We start from the raw sequence: 26,816 nt of genomic DNA on the forward strand, positions 1-26,816 counted from the left end.
GCATGTACATATTCTGTACTTTAAATTTTTTGATAGCTATTTTACAAAAAAGCCTTTACTTGCAAAAAACAAACATGGTGCGGCTTAAAAAATATATTAAATTTGTATATGCAGGGTGTGTATGTCTTGTTTTTTAGACAAGTATAACAAAGCAGTATTACAGGGAGAGAGAATATGATTACAAAGCCAAAGGAAGGATGTTTGCTTCCTTAGCCTGATACCTGCAGATGTATCTAACAGTATCTTATCTCTCATGTTGTTACCTCCAGAATCTTGTTCTTTTGCCCCTCATTAACCTTGCCTGCCAGGCAGCAGTGGGACAGAGCGTTCTGGATAATGTGCTTGTTGGATTTGGCACTGGGCTCCTTGTACAGCTTTGGTCCTGAATGAGGACAGAGAAGAGAACATTAGGATGAGACTGTTGTCATGGCAACTCCTCTAGCTATGTCAAAGAAAAGACATCCCTCCCTATTTTTACCCTCTTTTCATAAATAATGCAAGGAGATTTCTACTGGTAGCAAAGACAGAAGTTTGTGGGTGGACTGCCAAAGAAATTATCCTCTGTGGCACAAAACCTTACCAAGAGCAAGATTAGAGGGTGACATAACTTTGATTTAAAAAGAAGAGAAAAACGTTTACAACACAAGATAAATATAAAACAAATTCCCTTTTATGATAGAATCAGCTGTAAAGGATAAATAACATGTCTAAATTTAACTTCACAGAAAAAGATATGAAGGTTTGTCAAGGTATTTCACGGCTTATCTTTTCATATTAATACCTAATGTTATAAACACAGTATCTTTTAAATCCAACAATTGAATGCTGTTTTAATATTTGCATTATAAACCTGTGCTATAGAGGATATGATGGTGTACATTAACCTACCAGTGTACTCTGTGTTTGAAGTCACAGAAGAGGTCGTGGATGCGTTCTCCCAGTCCTTTTCTCCATTCCTGCTGCTTGAGCGGCTTGGGGACAGAAAGCCATCTGCAGAATCCGGCCTGAGACACATGGACGTGCACACACACATAATATTAGGTGATATTTCTACAAAGCATAAACAAACACTCAGCAGTGAAGAATCTGTAGTCCTGTGGTGGAGGCTGAAAACTCTTTTCAAGCCCAACCAAATAAAACTTGAACAAATTAATCTGTTACTGCGATGGAAGTACTAGGTGCTATCTCAGCAAACAGTTTGTGCTTTGTGTTGTGCTTTTGTGCTTCTTTATGAAGACTAGTAAGAAGCAAAGCTTGCAAGCACAGGCAGTGAGTGTAGTGATGTGAAGCGGTCTAGTGCATTCAAGGCCAATAAAGGAGGTCAATCAATTACACTGCAGCACTTGGAAATTACTTGCTCTTTTCTAGACTGTAAGTGCATTATGTTTCCTCTCCATGTGCTACAATGAGATTTCCAAGTAATGAAAAACAATCATTCCACTTGGAATATGCTGCGTTTACAAATTAAACCACAAACCTACAGTGACAGCAACTATATCCAAGTTAGCCCAAAGTGCTTGTTGTGTTTCCTTGTGCCCATGTTACCAAGTCATTTTTGATTCCTTGAATTTCTCTGCAGGCCAATTTAATTTTGCTTTTGATATTTTAGAGACTGGCAGGGTTAAATGACTTGATAATATGGATTCAGATGCAGGACTGGTTTGTGATGCTGAAGCAAAACAAAACAATTTACTTTTTATTTTTGATCAAGTTACAAAAATGCAAGCGCATGAGCGTAGGTTGGTAAGGAAGGAACAGCATAGAGAAGACTACAAAGAGCTCTTTTTAGGTGAAAGTGCTTCAAAAGACATAGCTTATATTGCCTTTCTTCTCAGATTTTCAATCCCTGCTAAAACCCAGAGTGCAGACAGGGATTTTTTGTGCAGGATTGTGCTGGAGATGGTGTGAAGTGCCTTAAGGTTTTTACTGCCAAGCACCAACTAACCTTCTCCTTCTTAGTTTAGGAGAGCTCAGAAAGTAGAAGAGACCGCCAGAGGCTAAACTAGCACTTCTGGCATGTGTGAAACAGCAGGGGGGGGGGGGGGGGGGGGGGGGAGTATTAAAGCATGAAAAATAGCAGAAAACAGGAGAAATGTTAGACTGGAGAAGTGTCCACAAAAGTAAGTCTGAACAGTTTGATAGTGAAAGAGGAGATAAGTTAGAAATTCAATAAAAAGGTCATTAGAAAATTGGTGCAACTGTCACATCAAATTCCTTCAATTAAACAAGCAAATTTCTGCCCTATTTCATTCGGTACAAGCTTTCCTTTAGACGATCTATTATACATGGATTTATGCTTATTTCTAGCAGTTAATAACTATAATTTATGAAGCAGTTGAATCTTATTAAAAGGAGTATGGAACTATTAGTGTAGCAAAATTATTTGTGTGTGAGTAAATGCACCCACAAATATGGGAACTGATCCACAAATGTGCAAATTTACAAATGTGTGCGCAAATCCACAAAAATACGCAAAAACCCACAAATGTTTTAACATTATAGCTCCATAAAGGAGAAATAGTCTAATTTTTTCATACACCCTTGAACCTTGAGACTGAAACCCTGACTTTTTTAAACTCATCTCTGGTCATACAGCAAACACTCTTACAAACATTCTTGGCATGAATTGCAAAAAAGAAGGCCTTAAAAACCCAGTATTAAAACCTTTTCATGACATTACAAACATCACACACACACACACACACACACACACACACACACACACACACACACACACACACACACACACACACACACATAAAGACTTGTGAAGCGGCTCACCTTGGTGTCCTCTTCTCAGAGTGAACACTGCTGTTGTCTCCCAGGTTGAGGGAAGCCAGTGACAAGCTGGAGACTGAAAAGACACGTTGTCGTGAACCTGGATGCGAGATGGGATGTGGCACAGCACGACACAGTTACAGCGACACCATGACTAACAACAACACCAGGCTGTCTACTTTGTTTTGTGCCAATGCTGTCCCAGAGCAATGCATCCTCAGCAGTTGGATAAAAAAGAACTCTGACATGCAGTGCACGCAAAACTGGTATGGACATACAAATAATATGGATTTGAAAAACAATACAGCAAACAAACATACAAATATGGTAACAATGTATTGCTCCAGCAGTTTATATTTCCAATACTTGTGGCACAAAGCAAAGCAACAGCGTGACACACTCAACAGAGAGGATGATGACCTCTCTGATCAAGAGACATCTCCATGGTTACCTGTAGCAGCTCTGACGGGGGTTTTGGGGGAGTCCATGCTGTCACGGTGGATGGACTTAGGTCTCCCCCGCCTCTGCTTGGCCCCTGTGGCCGGTCGAGCTTTAATGACAGTGTCCATGTCCTCCATCAGTTTCAGCTGCTTCCTCCTGAGATACTCCTGCTTGATGAACTCCCTCCTCGCCTTGTCCTCCTCCTTCCTTATGCGCTCCTCTTCTGCTTTCAGTCTGTACAACACAAAAATTGGGAAGGAGATAGAATAGACAAATTTTGTGTCAATGTGCTGTACAACACAAAAATATGCATAGAAAGATGAACAAAATGTAACAATCACAGGTTCCACTCTCAGCTCTTCCCATTTGCTACATGTGTTCCTCTACCTCTACTCTCTCCTCTCTTTAGCCATCTTATCACTTGAATGTAAATTTTTACATTTAAACTCAATCATCAGAAAGAAGCACACAATGTTAAATATTTTGCAGATTTTATTCTGAATTGGACTTTCGAAATAATGTGAATTAACTTCCCTGTTTGAAAACGGGCACTCATTTGGATTTTGTGCCATGAAAACGTGTTTGGACTTGTTTTCCCAGATATGTCAACATACCGAGCTTCCTCCTTCTTCTGCTCCAACTCTGCCTCCAGCTGCATCTTCCTCTGCTGGGTCTCCTTCTCCCTCCTCATCCTTTTCTCCATCAGCGCTGCTCTCTTCTGGGCCATGTTCTCCTCCGCCTTTCCATCCTCCTAAGTCAAACAAACAGATAAACAAAAAGCGTAAGTCTATGTATGGGTTTAAATCAGTGCTCAGGCTGCAGTTGTTGCACAGATCTTGTATCTTTGCTCATCAAATCTAATGTAATGAACTAGGAAATTCACAATCTGTGTTAAAAGACTTTATATGACCATGATTTTTATTATCGGAAACAATTTCTATATCGAGAAAATCAAATGAAGACATTTTTTGTGACAGCTTTACTAAAGCTGAGAGCAGAGCTGTACAGCAGATTCATGGTTCATTAAAAGTGAGCATCCTCTTTCCATCTTTCTTCACAATCTCTTCAGTCCTTCTCGAAGCCCGTGTCTCCACAGCTGTGCCTGAATTATTCACAACAGCCCCAGTTTTATGACCTACATTGACGCCCAGACTACAGCAAGCTGGCTGTGTTACAACTCAAAAATGGGAAGATGACAGTGCTCTCAGTGGAGATGTTTTCTTGAACCATTCATGATTCCATCTCAGGAACAAGAAGAGTTCGTCACAGAAACAAGCATGGCTGCCTTGGGTTCAGCTGCAGCTCATGACTGAGTTTTAAGTGGCACAATCTGACTGAAACTGGAACCCCGTGGTCTTTCATTTCTGTGGGTGATGCAGCTGCTTCTTTGTTGACAGTCTTTTCATGATGGTTTTATTGCCTGCGTTTTACTTAAATTGGCTTTCGAGTCTTTTTTTGCACATTGTATTCAGCATCAAGTCCAAAACACAAATTCCCACCTTAAGTTATCTATGACTTAGATTTTAAAACACGTAAAATTTGCGTCTAAATTTTGCTGAAGATGTTATCAGACAACTGAAAATATATCAAGGATTTTGTACAATTTTCTGTGTATCGTGGTGACAGCTTTACAAGTAAGCAACCTACCTTAAAGAAGAAACCACGACACAGCTTCTGATCTCCATCAGAGCCGTCTGCTGCACTTTGCTGCATCTCCAATTCATCCTCAAGTGCCAGATCCTCCAGTGGCTTCACAACTGACAGAGGAACCTCGATCAAGTTGTTCTTGGCCTGGCCGGAAGCTTCTGGCATCTCTGTAGGTGTTACAGTAAAAGTCTCTACCACAGGGTGGGCCAGAACCTCTGGAAATGACGACCCAATGGTGGGTTTGAGATCTGCAAGTGGTTCCAGATCCTTCTGCTCAGCCGTCTTTGTGTCAGTGGATTGATTTGCTTCCTCTGTTTCTTGGGATTTGGCTTTTGAACCTACTTCTGTTTTGTTCTGTAGTTTGGGGGAGCTTGGTGGGGTGCGTGCTACACATATACTGACAAACTCCCTCTCTGGTGATAGATGTGACTCAGGCTCCTTGTCTTTATCTTCACTTGAGGCTACTTTTGCTGGTTGCTCCCCCATGTAAACAAAGGAACTCGCCAAAGGCTGGCAGGGAGAAAATCGACGTAACCTTGGGATGCTATCAACAGATTGGGGAGCTGTTAGGACTCGATTGTAAGGGGCAAGTTTTAATTCGCTGGGACGAGCAGTGCGAGGATTGCGTGAGTGGAAGGAGGCAGATTTGCGTTTGATGCTGGTTGGAGAACGGTGGGTGGAACGAGGTGAGTCGGCTGGGGAGGAAGGTCCTGAGGATCGTGTGACGGCTCCAGCTCGGCCGTGTTTCTGTGGTGATGGGTTTGTGTGTGGGGGAGGGATGACCCACGCTTGCTGATGTTGTTGCTCCCTCATGGCCATGATCACCTCCTGCTGCTGAGACAGCCGCTGCATTTCAGTCTGGAGGAAGGCTAATGAGTGGTTGAGTTTCTCTATAGAGCGGGTATACTCAGTGAGGTCCACCTCAGTCAGCTGAACGTGGCTCTGCCCTCCTTCCTCTCCTGCACCAGGAGACTTTGTCCAGCAGGAGGCCGTGCTGCTCTGCTCTGCCCCATCAGGTGTGTCGGCCTTGCTCCTCCCAAATTTAAAAGTGGGACTTGTGCTCACTGCCTTTCCTTCTCCATCAGTTTTCCCTCCTTCCTCTCCACTGGCAGCCCCGTCTCCTTTCCGCTTCACAACATTGAGAAAAGCTGAGTGACCCATCTTTTGACGATGCCTGGTGAAAGCAGCCTCGACTTTCTTCTTCTGTGCTTCAATGGCTTTGCGTTTCTCTTCCAGTCTCATCCTCAGGTGTACCATCTCTGTTGCCATCACCTGGGCGGGGTCATTGGGCGGAAGTTGCACAGGCGTGGGTGAAGCTTGAGTAGTAAGCGGTGGTGTGGTTTGTTGATGGATGGGGCTGTGCTCAGGGGTTGGGGCCCAGGAGACAGATAATGGGAGGCAGAACTCAGAGCCTTCAGGAGTGGTCTTAAGGGAGCTGCTGCTGCACCTCCCAGAGTCCGGTGCTGATGGATTGTGCTTCCTAAACTTCTGTTCTGCAAAGCTGGTCATCTTCACTCCTGAGGGGGATTTGCTCTGATTGCTTGGGCAGGGACTCGGTGTGTCCATGTCAAGGTCCATGTTCACAGAACAGTCTTTTAGAGAGGAGTCCTCATCCAGCATGTCTTCTGTTTGGATATGGATGCCAGTGTCTACCTCAGTGGTGTCTGTGGTGCTCAGAGGCCCTTTGGAGTCAGACTCAGACACTGGCTCCAAGCCACCAACAGCAGCCCTGTGGTCCTGACTGTGCAGAAAGAAACCGTTGTTGATGCCCTCCACTGGAGGCCTGTTTGGGCTGTGGATAATCTGGAGGGCTTCCTCAATGGATGGAGTTGTTTCCATGACACCTCCATGCCCATTGGGGTACGCTCGCCTGCTGGGCTCCATACCAGCCAGGCTGTCTGGGCAGCCCTCCTCCTCAATGCCGACACTTTTACCATTCACTGGCTGGAAGGACAGGTTACGCTTCATTCCCCTGGGAAGATGCTGGACCCTGAAGCCTGAGCCATCATCAGTGCTGACAGACCTGACCATGCCCCGTGTGGATGACATAGAAGCAGGAGTAGAGTCATCTTTGTCAAAGGGGATGTCGAAAGATACTCCATAAGGCCCAGACCTTAACAAAAAAAAAAAACAAAAAAAACAAAAAGAGCAGCCACTGTCAAACCTTGATACTTGTTTGCATTTAGATTAACACAAAAGGATTTTGAAGAGTCTTGTCTTTATCCTAATGATAAATTTATTCTTGTGAGGAGTTTAGTTACATAGTACTTGAACAAAAAAGCCAACCTTTTCTCTTTGGGCCAGGTGCCAAGGTTGCCATCAACAAAGGACATTGAGGTTGACCTTTTGATCTCTCCTAGATAAGACATGAAAGCAAATCAAGAATTAAAAAACAAATGTTAAACCAAAAGTGATTTTTAGTATTCCTTTATCTAGTTAAACAACATTGGAGACACAACAAAATTAATTACCTGAGTTTCGAGGCTGCGGTCGCAGAGGCAAACTGGAGAAAGAAAAACAAGGCAACAGAGGTTACAAGACACACATTAAGGAATAAATCTGATAATCCATAAATAAAATCAACACTATGCCAAGCTCAATTCAATTCCCCCAAACTGTGAAATTTGAACTACACATTTCACTCTTGGTACCATGATTTGGAGTAGTATACCTTGGTCTTTCAGGACTTGGGGGTCTTTCCATGAAGCTCCTCTTTGTTGCTTTGGAGATGGGAATGGCTGGAATATTCTTTAGCAAGGATGAGGGCTCTGAGGTGGCACAACAACAAAAGGAAAAGGTGATCCAACTGTGAGTCATGATCAAAAACACCATAAAGTTGTGCACTGAATTCTCTGAAAAGCTTTTGCCAGCATGTGTTTGAATTCAAGACTTGCCTCTGCCTTCATCATCCAGCATTCGTGGCTTCACAAAAGACGGCTTGACCACTTCAAACCACCAGAACAGCTCTGCCATGAACACCAGGTAATTATTCTGAAATTGAAACAAGAAGAAAAATAAAAACAAGAACTTGGGTAACAAAAATCGCACAGACATTTGATTTAACAAAGCACAAAAGTAACACCAATTCATCAACAATCTTTCTCGCCATGTGATTACACTGTACCCTCTTCTCCAGTAGGTGTCTCTGTTAACCTTTACAGACATCCTGAGGTGATGTGTACCACCTCAATATTTCTGAATATGAGTAATTAGTCACTGGAGCTTCATTTTAAACACACCCTCTCTAAATTAGGATGCTTCATAGTACAACTTAGGGGGGATTGATTTGAAAGGGGCGCTCATTCATCTGGCGTTTTGTAGTCTTTCAATAACATACTGTCCTGCCTTTTTAAGAGACTGATCCTAACACCGTGAAAACCTTTGTGAGAAACGTCAACTTCACCAACATTTGAGCTTTTCCTTCACCAGATTAGCTTGTTTTCATTACATAATAATGTCAGTAGTACCTGTGTTTGTAGGGAGGAGCGATCAAGGCATTAACCTAATTCATAAAATCAAGGTCAGCTATTTTTTGCTCTTCTGGAGCTCAAGCGTGTGATCCACCAGCAAACGTGAATTTGATGGTCTGTGACATTTTGAAAAGGATCTCTGCCTCTGCTTTGCCAGGCCAGGTCCACTCCAGAATCAGGTCAGGATACAGTGGGTGGTCAGAACGCTTGAGGAAAAGAGTTACTAATACATGTTTACACCAAAAACTGCCTTTGCTAAAGTGCCGACGTGAAACAATAAACAGAGATTTCTCACAAAATGTTGAAGTAGAATGGTTTATGGACAGATTGTTGGCCCTTTTTTTCAACATCATAAACAATACTTCAACCAAAGCCATGCCTTTGAAATGAGTCGAGATTTGTGCCAACATTAGAGAAATGGAGGCAAAGAATGATTGAAATCTTGTCAGAAACAATTGATTTTGAAGTAAAAAATGTTTTGCTCACTCTTGTTCCTTTAATTAATATCTAATCAATTATTGTGACATTTTAAGTGCGTTTTTTTTGTTGCAGTGAACACACCTACTATCATCTGCAAGCGCACATGTGCATACATATGCAAATTGCAGTGAAGCGGGAACGACCTTGAGGAAGCACACCCCTTCCCCGCCCTCTGCCCATACTCTCCAGACAAAGACAATGCTGCATGGCTCAGCTCTAAAGACACCTGATTCACCTCATCAGCAACATTTTGCACTACCATGCGTTCACCGGCATACACATCGTGTTTAAACCACTTAAGCCCCCCCTCCCACCAGCCGCAGCCCAAAAGCTCACCAGGGGGGGGCAGAGGCAATTAACACCAGAAGCGGTGGTCTCCCTTGGGTGTTACTGCACCATTTTACACTTTTTTGGTCCTCTCTTTTGTTTTGAAAATGCAGCACTCTGAACATGTGAAAAGGATTCCAGCTATTACAGACATGAATAAGTTGTAATGCACGTGGTTAACAGAGTGATTCAAGAAAAGCAGAAAATTGTCCAAAGAATAGTTGCTTTCTATTACAACCGTTCTTTATAAAAAAGTCAATAACATTTTCATGTATAAGCTTGCAGTTCAATATTTTTCAACACAAAGCTAGTGAAATACCAAAACGTCTGTTACCTTAACATGTGTTCAGCATGTGAAGTATTCCTCTTTTGGTAAAAACAGAAAGTCACAGAGGCGAATAAGGAAGGAAAAATAAGTAAAAAGAGAAAAATATTCCCTTTTAGTGTGGTAAGACCAGAGGCAGAAAGCCCAACCTGACTTCCTCTTCCCATCTGTCCCACTGACTACTACACACACACACCAGGTGTGAGTGTGATCACTTAATACCCTCCGTAAGCAGACGTACACACACACACACACAGGCACAGATCTCTACACACCCAACCACAGCCTCACTACTACGCCGACCTTCCAGTTGACTGGCATCACTACCCTCTGCTGGATCGGCAGTGCTGCCAGTTCTGGATGTTTGGGGATTTGAGTGTGCCAGTGTCAGGATGAAGACTGAAACCTGGTTGGTGATTACAAGGAGAGATCTTTTAGGTGAAGGGGGTTAATCTATTGACCCCACTCTTATTTACACGGATTGACTCACATATGGAGTACACGTGCATAAAAATGCACACTACAAGACCTAAATAAACAAAACGCAGATTACGTCGAACAAATCAGCAAGACTCTATTCTAAGAAGCACACTGAGCACACCCTGGGCATTAATGTCAACAACCATTTGGCCAGAGGGTTGATTATAGGATCGAGGTCCTGCAGCCTGCCAGACAGACTTCCTCCAATCTGGAAAACCCCACTGCCAAGTATATCAGGCTCTCAGAAAACCCAGCATTTACATCACAAAGGTGAAAAAAAGGGTAAAAATAAACCCGTCATGCTCCCCAATGTGTCTGCAAACATCCTAGAGTCGAAATTAAACAGACCTTGTGAGTAGAAAATTATAAAAGGATATTATAACACTGAATAGAGCAATCAGTGCTTTAACATTGCATGATCCTCTTAACCTGCTGGGGGTCTGAAGAGTGAGGCTCATCCCAGGGTTAGCCTCACAGCAGATCACTGTTAGCCGCTGTCCCAAATGGAAAGCAACGCAGTATTTTAAAGTTTTGTTTGATACTTTCACATTTTTTTTTTACTTGTGTTACTTTGAAGCAGCACTGTTAAGTGGTAAAAGTTGAAGAGAAATGATCAGTGGACATATTAAAGAGACAGCTCAGTGTGTTAATTCTCTTCCTCGAGGCAACCTCAGCATGTCAGCTTCAAACCTCCGGGTAAAAAAAAACACAGAAGAAAACGCTGGCTAAAACCCAAAGCTGGTGTGCTTCATGTCTCCTCCCTGGATCCACAGATGGTAATTTAGATGTGCCGTGAATTAATTAAATGAAGAGCAGCTAAATGGGAGTGGGTTGATGTGATTTACTAGCCTGGTGTCCATTAGGAAAGGATGGCCTGAAGCAATGTGCGTGTATTCTATTGCTTTGGGGGGTTGGGTACTGAGTGTCGGCCCATTGTCCCTTATGGGGACCTGAACACGCAAATATGCTCTGTGATTTTTATGTTGAATCTTCTGAAAGCCTGAGAAAGAGGGAAACAGATGCTGAGCTGCTGAGGAATCCAACATAGAGGTGCAAGACAGACTGGTGGAGGTGTTTGTGAGTCAAAGCGGCATGATGACGCTCATTCGGCTGTCAAATGTTCAGCTGTGAGTCTTCATGAGTGGAATTTTTGTCCCGTATAGAAGGTTTCTCTGGTTGACTGACATCTATTAAAGGGGCCGTCTCACAACAGCTGTAGCTCTTATATCAAACAGAGGTGTTTTAGTCCAGCAAAGAATATGTGGCCTTTTTTATTCAAAAGGTGCATTTTATTTATCTCTGCAGCTCTATTAAGCGTATTTTGAGCCCCAATTTTTCCCCTTTTCAATAGGTTGATGGATGAGTTGAATAATAAATGTCTGTTTAACTCTTTTGTTTTTATCCTTCAAGTTGTGTTTTTTTCTTGATATTGTGCTCTAAGGTCAGATTGTTGGGTGGAGCAAAAGACATTTATAATTGCATTTCCTTGGTAGACCATCAATGGATGAATCAGTCCCAACCTGATTAGTTAAACAAGTAATGAATGCATGTTGGATTTCAGCGCAAACATCCACATAGATTATTGTTCTGTGTCTAAACAATCATCAAACCTAATCACACCTGATGGAGCCATAAGCGCATGAATGAGCACTCTCCGTTAAGTGTGATATTTATCATGGCGTCTGTGCCTCTGTGTGAATGTTTTAACAACAGACATGTCTGAACACATCAAGTCCTTTTTTTCTCTACATCGATCCCCTCTGAAACTGTTCCCAGCTCTCTGAGGGTGTAAAGTGTTATCACTCCTCTACGTCTCATCCCTCCTGTTTCAATTTTGCCCTGCACCAACGCCTCTCTCGCATCCTCTCCCCACTAAATGCCTTGGCTCCATCCCTGTAATAAGGTCTCCATTAGTATGACGGGCCACGACATACAAAACATGCTGCCTGGAAACTAGGTCAAGGTTAGTGAATCTAACCGGTTCTGTACGCTGTTTTGGCTGTATCGCTCTCAGGCATAAAACTGCAACACTGGGGTTTTATTTTACCCCTTGTGGAATCAAGGTCAGCAGAAAACTGCTGGTACTGGCTGGTGGAGTTGTCTTTTTGATTCTTTGTGTCAGGTTGATTTGTGTGAACTTTGGCCCTACATGTTTCTGTAATGTTGACACAAATTCATCAACTGCTCCTGATTGGGAGTAACTGCTCGTCTTTTTCCTTTTCTGCATTCTCAACCGCACCAACTGCATCAAAAACGAGTATTTATAATCAGGGTGGCCTGTAAGTTGCTGTTTAGTCGGATGAGGCAGTCTATTGTTGTCTGTCCTTGCTGTAACCTGTATGCAGACTGTGCTGAGAACAACAGTTCTCCATCAGAGGACATGCTGAGGCAGACTCAAAGTCATTCCCATCATCTTTTTTTCTACTGCTTATGCGGCTCTCAGGCAATACACTCTGAGAGAGACACACCAAGGACGATTATAAACACTCTGCACAGATGGAAAGTTACACTAAACCACCAGACGAGCAGCAGTAAACTGTCTTTGTGGTTTGTTGTGCCTTTTGTGTGGCCAGATAGTGACAGTTGCTGTTTTGGGATGTTGTGAGATTTGTGGATTCCTGCTGCTGCTGCTGCAGCTTTTGAAAGGAAAAGGTTTTCAACACGGCTAGAACGATACATTTCATAGCCAACATCATTCTTTTATACTTATAGACACCAATAAAAAGCATGATTGAAGCATGTGCTTCTCAAATTTAGAAACTCTGTCTCATAAATCCAGCAGTGGTGAGAGCTAAAACACAAAAAGAGTAAGAGCAGATAGCTACTAAGCTAGAATTTTTTTTATTTTCTGGTGAAAATGGATTTATTAGACTTAATATGAGCCACAAGGCCTGAAGAATGTCTCATTTCAAAATGTTAAAAGACAAATAATTAGCAGGTCAGGATGTCATATTTGTCTTTTATTATCTTAAAGTAAGACATGTTTCCTGGACTTTTAAGGTGAATGGGGCTCATGTCAAGTCTAACAAGACAGTTTATATTGAAAATGAGACATAAACACTTGCTTAAAGTTCAGTTTTTGCAGTGTGAGAACCAAAAAGAGGCCATGTCTGAGGAAAACAATTGAGTGAAAAGTGCACTGAGGTTGCAAACTAGAAAAAGGGTAATTGAAGAGTAATATAGGCATTCTGCAGCAAGTTAACTGCAAAATATGAAAAACTGGGGCAAAAAGTAAATTTTCAGTAAAAGCCTGTCTAACTTCTTCCTATGACAGAGGCACTAATACAGATTTACACATGAACACACTGAGAAATGATCAATAACCTCCAATCAGCAGCAGCAGGCTTGGAGCTGCACACACGCAAGGGTGACAGTGACATTAGAGGAGAGATGTTGATGTGAGCAGAAGCCTGGAGGATATGTAAACCAAGCTGAGTGAGCCAGTGTGAGAGACACAGAAAGACAAATACAATGATGAGAGGGAAAAGAGAGGCAAGACTGAAAAAGAACCGAGAAAGTAGAAAGAGAGGCAAAGGAAATCGGAGAAGCAAACTATGAGGCAAGAGAGGAAATTAATAAAGGAAGAAAAGGAAAGTGTTTTTTAAAGAGAATGAAAAAGCACATGCAGGCATGTAATGACAGGAGGCCAGACCAAAGCTCTGTGAGCTTGTGGTGGTGAAGACAGATAGTTTGGATTAAATGGTTTTTCCACAGCATGACTCACCACAGCGACCTACAGAGCTGCTCTTTCCTCCTTTCTCACTGGATACCACAACATATGCTTTTCTAATCTGTTTCATTGAAAGCTTCATGAATGAATGACCACACAGGGGATTCAGGAACAGTTATTAACAAAACGTAGAATCTGACATCTTTGTTATTTTGCAATTGCAAAAAGTAGGACCTCACGTCCTCTGGTCACATGTTTCAGATGATGGTTTTCTGCTTGCTACAAATTGACATTTTGTTTCTGCAGGCAAACACTGGGCACTTTTCAAACGCTCAGTCTCAAAAAGTCAGCAGTTTTGATTTTGACTGAAATTTCTCCAAGCCTATAACGACCCTCATGCAATGGCTGTAAAAGCCATTCAAAGACAGGAAAAACTGTTCTGCAGAAGGAAGCTTTGAACACCAACCAAATGGTCCGTAAGCTTGGTTAATCACTCCAGCAAAATGACTGAAATAAAAACACTTAAGCAGATTCTCCAAGAAGAAACTGCTTGAATTAAAGAGCCAAATGCTTTCCTTTGCAGCTGAGTCTGAACCCTACCTTGATGGTGGAGGAGGCGTACAGCATGTCCTCCAGGCTGAAGTGGCAGCAGCTGCTCAGGTTGTCTTTGCAGAAGTCCTGTATGAGCTGCAGGTTGTAGAGCCGGTCGGCCAGTGACATATTCTCCTTCAGGCAGACATCTGTGAGGGAAGAGGGAGCCATGGGATGTCAGAGCGAGTTTGATGATTGAAGGGGTTAGAAAAACAAACCACTGTGGTTTACTGGTGCTGGTGTTGTTTCGGATCAGAGATGTGTGTAATGTCTTGAGCACTATATTGGTGAGAAAGTGCTTTAAAAAGGTTAGTAAATGACTGGCCAATCGTGATTGGATGTCATTAACCTGTGGGCGGAGCTGCGTGTGAAGGGTGATTGATCTTTTGTACTAATCAGTGATGCTTTTGTTTGAGTGTATTTGTTGGGCTTGCTATCACACTTCTTCAACAGAGTGATGTGATTATGAGGCCTCTTTTGTTTGAAACTCATCTTTGATCAGTTTGGTGATGCATTTAGGGACAGGGGGGAATTATGCATTTATTTCAACATGTTAACACCGAAACTAAAATCTCTCAGGTTAAAAGTGAGTGAGGAATTTGTATTGCTTTTGTCACTTTGCTTGCAAGGCGTCTAATATTACTGAGATGGAAGGGTGCAAGCCCTCCCACATTCACGCACTGGATTTCTGATGTTCTTTATATCTTGAAATTAGAAAAACTAAAGCACTCACTTAGAGGATCTTCAAAGAATTTTTATGAAATTTGGAGTCCCTTTCTGAATTATATTAAGGAAAAGGTTCAGTTGCCTGCTGTCCCTTAGTCAGTGTCAAACAAATTTTTTTCTTACATTCTTGTCTGTCTATCCACCATACTCTTTATTTTATGAGCTCTTATGCATCGGAAGACCCTGTTTGTATTTACCATTATAACAGTGATACTATTGTTATTATTATTATTATTGTTATTATTTTCATTTTATGTGGTTTGCTCCTTGTTTTTGTTTCCTATGTTTTTGAAGCTTATTTGTTGTATATTTAGGTTTTCTTTTGTTTTGTCTTGTGTTGCTATTATTCTTATAATTATTCCATCCTTTTTACTGACTTATGTTATATAACTTATCGTACAGATCTGTTCTTTTCTTGTTATTGAAAAAACTCTAATAAACAAAGTTATATAAAAAAAAAAGTGAGTGAGGAATGAAAAAGAGATAATTTAATAAATATAAAACTGCTATTTTAAGATTCTTGATGAGATTTTTCCTTTTTTGAGTATGTAATCAGACATTTTCTTCCAACAATAACCTTACCCTCTAAAGGTAGCAGCTGGGGGCAGTAGAAGTGCAGCAGAGCACCCAGGGCTGAGCCATCCGTGCTGTCCTTCAGCAGGTTGTCCACAGGGGGGATCCAGGGCAGCGGCTGACTTGATGTTTGCTCCTTTCTGTAGCGGGCCTGCAAAGCATGACAGGCGCACCCATAAATCAGTGGCATCACCCTGTTTATCCAAACTTGTCCCCATGAGTATTTTTTCCAACTGATCCAAATTGTGTTGTGAATAACCGTGCAACAGCCGTCTCTTTAAAGCGGCATTGATGACTTTAGATAACAGAAAGGCTTCATTAGTTTTACTCGTGTGGATGTGACTGATTCAGTCTGGAGCCTTCCAGCTTGTGTAGTAAAATGTTTTAGCTGTTGAAAAGTCGTAGAGAGTGAGCCTACTGAGAGGGGAAAGATTCCCCTCACAGTGCTGCACAAATATAATTAATCAGTTCATTAAAGATACAGAGATCAGTGTTTATCTTAGTGGTAAAACACCCATTAGTTATTCTCTGCATGTTCAAAATGTTGAGTATTTACAAACCCTGTTCAAGATGACAATTTTTCAAGATGTATTTTGAGTATCAGTGTGTTTTTTTTACAGAAACAGACCAGTGAAGGAGTAAAACTTAGCTTTCCACTGAACCAGCCACAAAGTCTGTAGTGAGAACTGGCGCAGGGACTCGGAAACAATTTCATGCCAAATGCTCCCAGACATCCCATCTTTGAAATTAAATTCTAATGGAATTAAGCTTTTCTTTCTTTTTTTAATTTGCTAATCCCTTGGGACCTTTTTATTCATCCCCCAAAGGGAGCCTACGCCCACTTAGGAGACCAAGTTTGCAAATATGTGGACGTCTGCTCGACAGTCTGAGTTCTTTCAGTCTGGTCACCACTGATTTTACTTAACATGACTCCAAGCTACACAGAAGTTCAAACCGATTGTATAAAATTGAGCACAGCTCATAATAATTTAATTCATAATCCAATTTGTTTCAATTAGCACTACATTTTTGAGATTCCTCGTCACGAAGGCAGCATAAGGAAACACTTGCAACAGGGGAAGACAGAAGAACAGTGTTTATATAACAGTGCAGTCACAGGTTGATGCACACATGAGACAAAATGATTGCAATCAACACAGAGACGCGCAGAGAAGAGAGACAGTCACTATGGATACACAGATGAAGGAGCAGAGAGCGCTGATTAGTTGACTTACAGGCACAAGCTTCATGTACCACTTGGTTGGAGACTGCAGCAGCACAAGAAAAAAACAGACAAAAAAACACAACAGAGACATACCTGTTAGTGAGATTAGTTGGTAATGCGATTAGTTATAAAAGGAAAGACATGACAGCAGCAGTGGGATCAAAGGAAGGGAACCCTGTGTGTTATTGAGCGGGCAAGAAAAGCAGCCCACACAACCCCAGTAAGCCTGAAATTCTGTCCGTCTCAGGCTTTGGCTTCTTATTCATCCACAGGATAAGAGTTTAGTCATCGGCAGGCCAAATATAGGCCGCTTTGGGGTCACAGTTTCTCTGCATTAAAATGGTACTGCAAGGTAAGAAAATAGGAAACAATAAAACCCTTCATATAATACATACTAAAGCCTATTGAAATTAGATTGAGGCAACTTTAATCATGCAGCTGGGGCAATTTTGTCGTATCACCACTTTTAGTTAAAAAGTTTAAGTTGTTTAATCTGTAAAGATCATAAAAAAATGTTCTGATTAGGGCTGAATGATTTTGGAAAATGATCTAATTGTGTTTTTTTGATCAATATTGCGATTTAGCATGCGATTTTTTTGGGGGGGATGTTTATCTTCTACATTACTCATTTAACTCAATCAATAAACCGTTATACAGTATGACCAACACAACAAAGGATAGTGTAATGTACAAATATTTTTCTCCTGTTTGCCAGGCCTACATGTCATGTTTACAAATAACATATACCTTTATTTAGCTATTACAATCACTGTAGAATATTGACTGATTGATTTAACTTTAGGCCTTATGGACCTGTAATAAAATGACCATTAATTACCTTAAATAAAATCAGAGAAAGGAACAAAGCACTGCAGAACAACAGGCCTATTATGAACAATAAAATGAAAAATAAATATGAATCCTCTCGTCTATGGATCTCATATAAAATACAGTGCAGAAATGTAAATAAGACCAAATTTCTGGCTCATCCACTGAAATATATCAACATGTGGAATGTAATTTTTTTATAAAATGAAAAAGTAACACTGTGTGAACATAAATTTAAATATTAATAGTATAAAAATCTTACTGATCTCTCATCAGTAACAAAACACAAACTAAAGTAAATGCACTTTAATTTTTTGTTTTGTTTTGTTTTTTAAATTGCAGCCTTTGCGATTTGAAAATTGCATTCTATTACATTGAGATGTCGGTTTAGATTTGATTAAATGTTCAGCCCTAATTTGATTAGGGTTAAAAACAAGATATTGTCTATTCGACATCACTTCCTGTTGATCATATATTACCCCTTACCCAAGTTACACCTGATTTGGAGTGGTAACAAAAGTGTTTCCAAATCTACAAACTTGTATAAAGCCAAATGCCCAATGAAAATTTATCCAAGACATAAACAGACACTATGAGGACAAACAACATCCAGAAATGTTCAGTATTCTCTGCAAAAATAAGGACAGTGCTGGAAAAACCTTTCAGGAAAGCTAAAACAATCCCACCGCATAATTGAATCCAACCTGTCAGCTCTCTGCTGACAAGCTGTTTGGAAAAGAACAACGGCTTGCCTCAGTTAACAGATAATTCCCACACTACCTAGAGAGGCATCAAAGAGCCAAACGTGAGTGCCGCTCGGAGTGGCTCACAAGTGCTTGACTTCAAAGAGCCGTGACGGGAGACTGAACACAGATGCTTTTTTACAAACCAGCAACATAAATAATCAAGACAGCAAGAAGAAAAAAAAAGCTTTGTGACTTCTTTGGGGATATTCCTGATGGGATTAACGATTCTGCTCTCTGGATGTTAATTTGAGTCACAGGTTGGAGTCTGAGTGGATCAGAGAGACACACCTGATGTAATCTAATTTACAACACATTAGTTAATCAGTTTTCTCTGTTTGTCTGTGAATGGATGGCTTTCACTCTTGTGTTGTGCTGCAGAAAAGAAAAGAACTCAGAAGGTAGGGGAATTATTTCCTAAAGTTTTCAGAACTAGTGAGAAAATTCAAAGAGCCCAACAATGGACAGCAGAGATGACACTAATATCACCGACATGTCTTTTCAGTCATGCTTATTCTCCTCACTTCAAGAAACCTCTGCACCAAAGTTCAGTGAAGTTCACTGATGAATCTCATGTTGGCAGAGAAAGAGACAACCTCTGTCCTCACTTTGTCTCTCCAGGCCAGTCACTCCCCAAAACATGACCTCATAAAGTCACATTGACGTGCTGCCAGGGTTGAACATTTGGGTGACAAGGGGGGAGCATGACATGAGACAGGGTGGATCAGACTTTTAGTTATGTCTGTGTTTCAAGCTGTTATTGAAATTCTGTATCCATACACACAGTACAATCATGAAGAAATATGCCCAAGGAGCAGATCTCAGAATCTGAAAAACCCATCACAGTGAAACACAACTTTTTGCTTACTTTCCATGTTGAAACTATGAAACATGCTCAAAATATCTGCCATGTCATACTGTGTCTGTAAACAAGTGACAAAACATTGTGTTTCTTTTTTTATCAAGTGTAAAAGTCAAAGGACGTAAAAAAAAAAAAAGTCCTATATGTGGAGACTTCGTTCAAATTTAATGAGATTTCTATATCTCATGCACTGGTCAGTCTGACCCTTCAAAATTAATGAATTTTAACTCCAAACCCTCTTGTCCAATGAGGATAAGATGAAGGAGATGAAGGCTGTCTGCATCTAAAGGGATGATCTAAGACTGTAGGCTAAGGAGGGTCAAACGGAGTCTGAAATCTGTTAAAACCACCAATCAAACCCCTGGGGAGAGGTGCCTTCATCCATCATCGCCTTACAGAGAACACACACACACACACACACACACACACACACACACACACACATAGAAGTACACATTATAGTAATGTCAGTGTTCTTGCACACATTCACTCCCTCCGCCCATCATCGTCCACCCCTGTGAAGCCAGACATGTCCAGTCGAAACTTAAAAGGATTAGTCGTCTCCTCTCTGTCCTCTCATTGCCTTTGCAAAGTGTCCCCTGCCCCACCCGTCCCTTACCCTTCCACTCTTGGGTGCAGTACAGTACAGTAATCTAAAATAAAAACACACTTTTGACCCAGGGAGATCTCTTGTGTTGTTCCATCTCTCTGAGTCTGTCTGAGACAGAGGCTGCCTGTGTGACTCACACTGCAGTCATGCTGCAAAGACATGGAGGAGGACCGTGCAGGTGGGGAGCAACGGGGGAAAGATGGAGATGCTCGACATCAGCAAAAACAGGAGTACAACTTTGGAATATATTCCGCTCCTGTTTTATTTCACCTTCTTTTTGCCACATTGAAATTGTCCACAACAACAATGCTTATTATAGAGACAAATTGTAGAACTTTTGTGCCTGTCCCCTGTTTTCTCACCTTTTTTTTTAAAGCTATTCAACTCACTCAAAGACACACTTGGGAAAGTTGTGCTAAGGCTTTGTTTTGTGTGAAACAGAGGGGGATAAATTAAGGATTTTCTCTGAGTCACAAGGACTCTGAATGTGAACATATGCTTCTATTTCCCTCATTAAGTGTTGCAAATGTTTGTTAGTTTGGCAACCAAACAATTACTTATTTTTTGATCTGATTACAAAGGATGGGGGGAAAATTAAAGAACACTCTAATGGTTGTTGCAAGCTAGTTTATCAATTCTTAGAGTTCCCAGTTAGTTCAAATTGCACTGTTCCAAATAACACTATTCAAATGAAAACTTTGAAGTGTGGATGCACTGATCCAACCCTGGTATTGGATTTTGGTCCAATACAGTCTCAAAAAGTAAGATCACACATCAGTGACAACAGACCGATCCATCACACAGATCTATTTGACTCAGATCTATGCTTGAGGATATGACCCTTTCACATTTGAAACGAATTGTGGTTTTTGGTACGTTTTTTTTTTACTTTTTTTTGTGTTATTATGGTAAAAAATATCAATTTGTTAAACGATAAAATAGATATTTTTTTCAATTTAACAAATGTATTCTTCAATGTACAACCTTACAATGCTGTGTTTATGTCCAGCATGGAAAATTGCCTACTCTTCCACTCCCTCACAGTCACAAGGATGCATTTAAGTACCCAAACATGGTACCTTTTGATTTTACATGAATCGATACCTGCCACTTGTGACAAAATTCGATCAACTTGGTACCTATAAAAGTACCTAATTCGGTACCCATCCCTATCTATGCTCCTCTGTGTTTACAACAACCATGTGCCTGAACTAAGTCATGAATGGGTTTGCAGAGCTAAACTAACATAAGGAGAGATAAGTACAGTGGCTCAGCAGTTTGGAACTTGCAATGCACAGGTTTGATTCCTCACTTACTTACATTAAAAAAAAGCCTCAACTAGCCAAAACATCATTTTCGTACTAAGGAATGGAAGAGGTTAAATTATCATGGGTATTGGATCAAACCAGCAATGGTATTGGCCATTACCAAAGCACAGGTACCACTATTGGTATCAGGACTTAAGAGCAGAAAGCAACAACTAGTGACCGAAAAAATATCTGTTACAATAAAGAAAGAGTCACCGGAAGGTCACACAAACACTCTCTCACAACACACACACCATCTGTGTGAGCTGCCAAGGGTGAGGGATGATACTGAAGGGCCAACTCAAAAAGGCTTGAGGGCCAAACAAACAGACATGTTAACACTTCATGAGCAGCCGAGCCTCCACATGTGACTTAGTCACTTTGTGACAGAGACGCCACACTGTTCAAAAAAAGATGTAACTTTCAGTTTTGAATAAAGTTTCTGGTTCAATAAGCATTATAAAAGTGTGATGATGAAATGATGTGATATCACTTTTTTTGTGATGCAACTGTGTATTCATGAGGGATAGCTGAGGCATGCAGTGCCGCGTCTGCACACTGACTGGTCGGATCAGCATCAAACACATACGTCTGTGCAACTTTGGGAACAACACACTTGCACACACACTGCTGCTCCAGTTCAACCCTCTGCAGGCTGAAACACAAAGGACAGAGTTTGCGATACTCTCCCTTAGGTAACTTGTCTAACTCTCTGAATGTCTCTGCGAAGCAGCATCGCTGGCAGAGTGGTGTCAGGGTGTGTTGACTGTGATGGGAAGGAGGCAAGGAAAGGAGGCATGACCCAGGAGGATGGAGGAAGACTGTTGGAGAGGAGACGGGCAGGGGAAGTGAAGAAAAATAATTAATGAGATGCAAAAAGAGGGGGATGAACTGCGGTTGATGAATGTGAGCTGAAATCTCTAATGGTTATCTAACACGTGTTGAGGGGACTCATGACTTTCAAGGGTCAGGAGAACTTGTTAAAAACACTTCATCAATTAAAAAACCAACACTTGCTGGTGAAGCATAATAAATCATATAAAAGTGAAAGACAGAATCCAGCATAGATGTTTGTAGCTCAGTTTTATCTGAATGTGATTATCAATGATTGATGAAGCTTACAGATGGAGATGGAAGTGACAAACTAGCACTATTGTGCTATATTGTAAATCTGGCGAAATATAAATAATTGTTCAGTCTCAATGTCTCAGTCTGTTTTTGTAACTAATATATGTAACAGTTTTTGCAGCAAAAGCTAAAAAAAGAGAAATACTGAGATGAAGGGCTTAGCTCATACATCCCAATCACAGTATTGTATTAAGGAAAAAAATAAAAAAGGATGACGTTCTGTTTTTTTTCTAATTCCAAGTCTTGAATGTGGATTTTATGCCAGGTTTAAATTCATTCTTCACACCACAATTCAGTGGCTCAGTGAGCTCAAAATATACAAAATCCAAACATAGATTTTTCAAATCACTCTATTATTTTTTTATTTTTATTTATTCATTTATCTCAAACTTTAAAAAACAGAAAACAAAAGGAAATAAAGAAATAAACATATGAGTGCAAACACATGCACAGCAACCAGTTTGAGAAGGAGCAGAATGAAGCAAAAAAGCTTATCTAGTTCTGCCCCTTTCAATACAAAACAGATACAATATCAAATTATAACTCAGAACCCGCTGACAACAGTGTTCATAAACATCCAACTCATAATACTTTCAAATTCACCATTGTATATCTGTTCAAAGCAACATTTTGAATTACTTACTGTGATTATTTACATATGTTAATAGTTATCAATGTTTTAATCCAAGGCCATGTTATTTTAAATTACCTATATGAGTTTAGTAGAACTTTTTTATAGTGTAGTTTAAATATTTGCGTGGTAGTGCACATTTTTAAAGTGACATCCAGTCTGTTCCAGAGTTTGACTCCACAAACAGAAATGCACAAACTTTTAAGAGTTGAGTGAATGATTGGTAAAAATGAAATTATGTTCACCCCTTAGATTATAGCCCCCCTCTCTGGTTTTGAATTTTTTTTGTAAATTATTTTTTTTGTAAATTATTTTTTGTAAATTACCGGGTAAATTATTGTGCAATGCTTTATATAGCACCTGAGCAGTCATCAGATTAACTATGTCACAGAATTTTAGCAATTTTAATTGTAGAAATAGAGGGTTAGTGTGATCTCTGTACCCAGCATGACTTATTAACCGTATAACTCTTTTTTGTAATGTGCAGATCTTTTGTAGATTGGTCTTATGTGTGTTACCCCAGACTTCAGCACAGATTAATTTGAAAAAAATAAATAAATAAAATAAAAACAAAAACAATATAGCACATAGTCCAAACATTTCTGTGTCCCTTTAAAAACCACTGCTGATACGAGAGTCAGTTATACAACTGACTCAGACTGCAGGCAGCACCCTGGACATGAGTGAGCTCAATCTAAATGACAACCTGCCTTATTAGACTGGATATGTCAGTTGAGGCACAAATGAAGAGAGTGCGGCCTGTGTATTTGTCAGGGTTGATAAACAGGCGAAGATGTCAGGATGTATCTCGACATTTTCAATATTCATCCAAAGCTTGGACATATGTAAGTGAGCTTTTTTCTTGAAGACAGAGACTTTAAAGGCTCAAGATTAGTCTGGGAAACTGGCCACAGATTTTACATGGACTCATAAGTCTGGGACAGATATGTGTCACTTAGAAGGAAATACTGTGATAAACCCATTTAGTAAAGCCAATTTCACTTGGCTTGTTTGGAAGTGTCCATCAAACTGATGATATATGTTCATGTGTTCAGGGAGGTCAAGTCAAGAAAGAAGAACTGAGTACTTACAGAAGGCTCGTTGGTCTGCGTTTCCTTCTTCCTCTGCTCCTGAGCCAGGGAGTCTTTGAGATACTCATTTACCTGAGGGACAGAGGAAAGACTGGTATAAATTCAGAGCGTTTTAGTTCAATCTATTTTTGATACTCTATTTTTGATAACCTATACTTTATATGAGGTGCAAGCTTCAAATGAAACATTTAATTAGTTATTTACATCACATAAATAGCTGTGGCTCATCAGTATGGGGGGATACTGATGCCTGTGATTTAACTTGGTTCATTATTTGATAATACAATGTGATATAATGGCTTTCAAGATAACATGGAAAAGAAGTATTATACCATGATGCTTTTATGTTTGGTGTCAAAAAACAATTTGCATATATATATTTTTTTCATGCAATGATGTTATACTATTTGGTTATAAGTCATCTTGTTGTAATCTGATGTGTAATGCTGTGTAATATAATGTGTTATTCTACCTGTGTTAAAGAAAGACTTGTTCGAAAACAACATTTTGGGGGGGGGGGGGATTTTCCAAAACTGAAAATGTGGAACTTAATTTATCATGTTAAATTGACCTAAACCCTTCCTAGTTTCTTTCCTTCAGACAACTTGCTTGTAAAGTTTACCTCTTAAGGTCCATATGGATTGACTTAAAGCAGGAATCAGCTTTTTTAGTGGGTGAATTTTTGGACTTCTGGAGCACAAAGAGACTCCAGCAGAGAGCCATATGTCTGACCAGCAGGACTCTGTGACCACACCTGTCAGCCATTGTGAGTGTGTGTGTAAAGCTCAGAGCTGGCAGCAGCCCAGTGTTCCTAGCAGAAGAATGTAAACAGACTGGACCCTGTAGCATAGTATGAATGAGCCAGCGCCGTCTGCACAGTAAAGCCATGGAGAAAACCACGTACAGGTTAGGGCTTGTGTTGGCTCATGGGTACTACAGTGAAGTCTTTAGAGAGGCTGTGGCATTTTGCCTATGGTATTTAATACATTTACTGCTTCATAGATTAATTAACAATTAATTTAAAAAATAAATCTTCATTTTAGAATCAAAAATACATGGAGCTGACCACGAGTGTCTCATCTTAATATTCTAATAAAGCTCAGTGGGTAACTTGACCTTGGTCATGTCATGTGGCTCTAATTGCATTTATTCTGCTTTTGAACTTCTGAAAGCATTTTGTATACTCAGTTGATCAGATATTACAAAGTCTCATAATATCAGCCAGATAAAAAGTTCAATGATGTTTTTTCAAAGTCTCAAAAGATGTTGTTTTAGCACGATTACAGTACAAGGTTATAAACACAGTGAACTAAGAAAAGTGCAATCCCACCTGCAATTTTACCCCAGATTATGTTGTCTTTGCTGTGAGCTCACCTGCACAGGTCATATGGTATGGCCTCAAGGCATGAAGACAAAATGTTAAACGCATAATGGATCTGTTGGTATTTAGGTCACTGTTTTTCACCGTAATAACTTGCAACCCCACTGTGCACTGTAGAATTTTAGAGCGCATGGGAGAAAATGGCTCCAAGATAGGGTTTGTACTTTATCATGTGTACTGTACAAAGAGCAGTCTGTTCCTTGAACAGATACATGCAATTCATACCACAAACTGCCAGTGGAAAATGGCTCAAATATTCATGAGTAAACATGTAATTATACCCACCTTGTTGATCCAGGTTGTCACTGCATCCTCTGTGTCATAAGGTGTTTCCACCTCAGGGTCTGAAGATGAATACTGATGCATGCAGGACATCACTTTCTCCACGCTTACTGTCTCCACTGTGTAGGCCATCATCAGGGTGTCAATCATCGCCAGGTGAGCACTCTGGAACAGAAACCAAACAGAGAGAGAGGCAGAGCTGATTAGACAGTCTAGACAGTTATAGACAATTAACAGTCAGGTTTACAAATCAATACAAACCAAGAGTAATATATAAGGAGAAAGTCAGAGCTGTTTCCTTGACACTGAATCCTGAGTATAAAAACTGATAAAAAAAACTGCACAAAGAGGAATTGAACCACAGCAGTTTTCTAATCTCAGTAACAGATTGAGCTGCAACAAAAAATCTGATTACTTAAACAGAATCAAGCAACCAAAGCTGCCTGTCCTGCATATTATTGATAATTTAAACCTGTCAGGTCCTCTGAGAGAATAAAGAAGCTGATCAGAATTTAGAGAGTTAGTGCAAATATGCACCAGAGCAACACAATACCATTTTACAACATATTTCTTGAAAATCTTCTTTCATTTGATAAAGAATTACTGTTTTCTAATGTTTGTGTGAACAGGTAGTGATGCAGCAAAAGGTCAGTGTTGAATAGTAATGGTTCAGGTCTTAATGGCCTCGTCTCTATCAAACATCTGGATCCACAGTCGAACATTCCCTAATGGCTGTAGCCCTGGACACAAGTACATTCAAAACCCACTTCACTCACTGAATAGCCTGAAAAGGATGTATTTATGACAACACAGGCTAATGAAAAGAGTTTGGGTCTATTATAGGCTGCTCAGCTATAGGCTGCCTGAACACTGACTGAAGGGCTTATTTTGAAATACTCAAAATGTTCATCAAGTTTTGAAACATGATCAGAAAAAGGGCCAAAGGAAGGATACTGTGTTAACATTTTTAATCAATTCATTTTTTTTTTACCCTTCTCTGACTTAGACTTGAGTCTCTTCCCTGGTTGATGCCTTTACTGGCATTTTACAGAAAAACGAAGTGGAATTTATTAAGGCGAATAATAGGCAAATGGTAAAAAAATGTAAGGTCTAAGAGGACTAATGCTGTTTTGGTCAAAATAATATCTTTAACAGTTTTCATTATAACAAAAAAAAATTACCCTTGCTTCTATCATTTGTTAATTTTTTGGTTTAACACC

At 40.3% G+C, this 26,816-nt stretch overlaps 1 protein-coding gene across 3 annotated transcripts in view; it reads right to left on the reverse strand.

Annotated features, from left to right (window-relative positions):
- Positions 1–26,816, reverse strand: part of camsap2a (calmodulin regulated spectrin-associated protein family, member 2a) — a 48,532-nt gene that overhangs the window by 1,776 nt on the left and 19,940 nt on the right. The window contains exons 3-17 of one of the 3 annotated variants that reach the window (XM_074667670.1): positions 25,600–25,761; positions 23,934–24,005; positions 16,744–16,776; positions 15,518–15,659; positions 14,219–14,358; positions 7,761–7,857; positions 7,538–7,634; positions 7,338–7,369; positions 7,153–7,222; positions 4,867–6,979; positions 3,834–3,970; positions 3,230–3,453; positions 2,782–2,854; positions 889–1,004; positions 264–382 (exon numbers count right to left, since the gene is read on the reverse strand). In XM_074667670.1, the coding sequence (XP_074523771.1) occupies positions 264–382; positions 889–1,004; positions 2,782–2,854; positions 3,230–3,453; positions 3,834–3,970; positions 4,867–6,979; positions 7,153–7,222; positions 7,338–7,369; positions 7,538–7,634; positions 7,761–7,857; positions 14,219–14,358; positions 15,518–15,659; positions 16,744–16,776; positions 23,934–24,005; positions 25,600–25,761 (3,627 nt within the window). Of the gene's footprint in view, positions 1–263; positions 383–888; positions 1,005–2,781; positions 2,879–3,229; positions 3,454–3,833; positions 3,971–4,866; positions 6,980–7,152; positions 7,223–7,337; positions 7,370–7,537; positions 7,635–7,760; positions 7,858–14,218; positions 14,359–15,517; positions 15,660–16,743; positions 16,777–23,933; positions 24,006–25,599; positions 25,762–26,816 lie in introns of all 3 variants that reach the window. The other 2 variants (XM_074667669.1, XM_074667671.1) reach the window with 2 other exon arrangements.

This window comes from Halichoeres trimaculatus, unplaced genomic scaffold (assembly GCF_033239565.1).
Source record: "Halichoeres trimaculatus isolate MK-OKI-2021-1 unplaced genomic scaffold, fHalTri1.1 fHalTri1_scaffold_4, whole genome shotgun sequence".
In the NCBI taxonomy this organism is placed as follows: domain Eukaryota; kingdom Metazoa; phylum Chordata; class Actinopteri; order Labriformes; family Labridae; genus Halichoeres; species Halichoeres trimaculatus.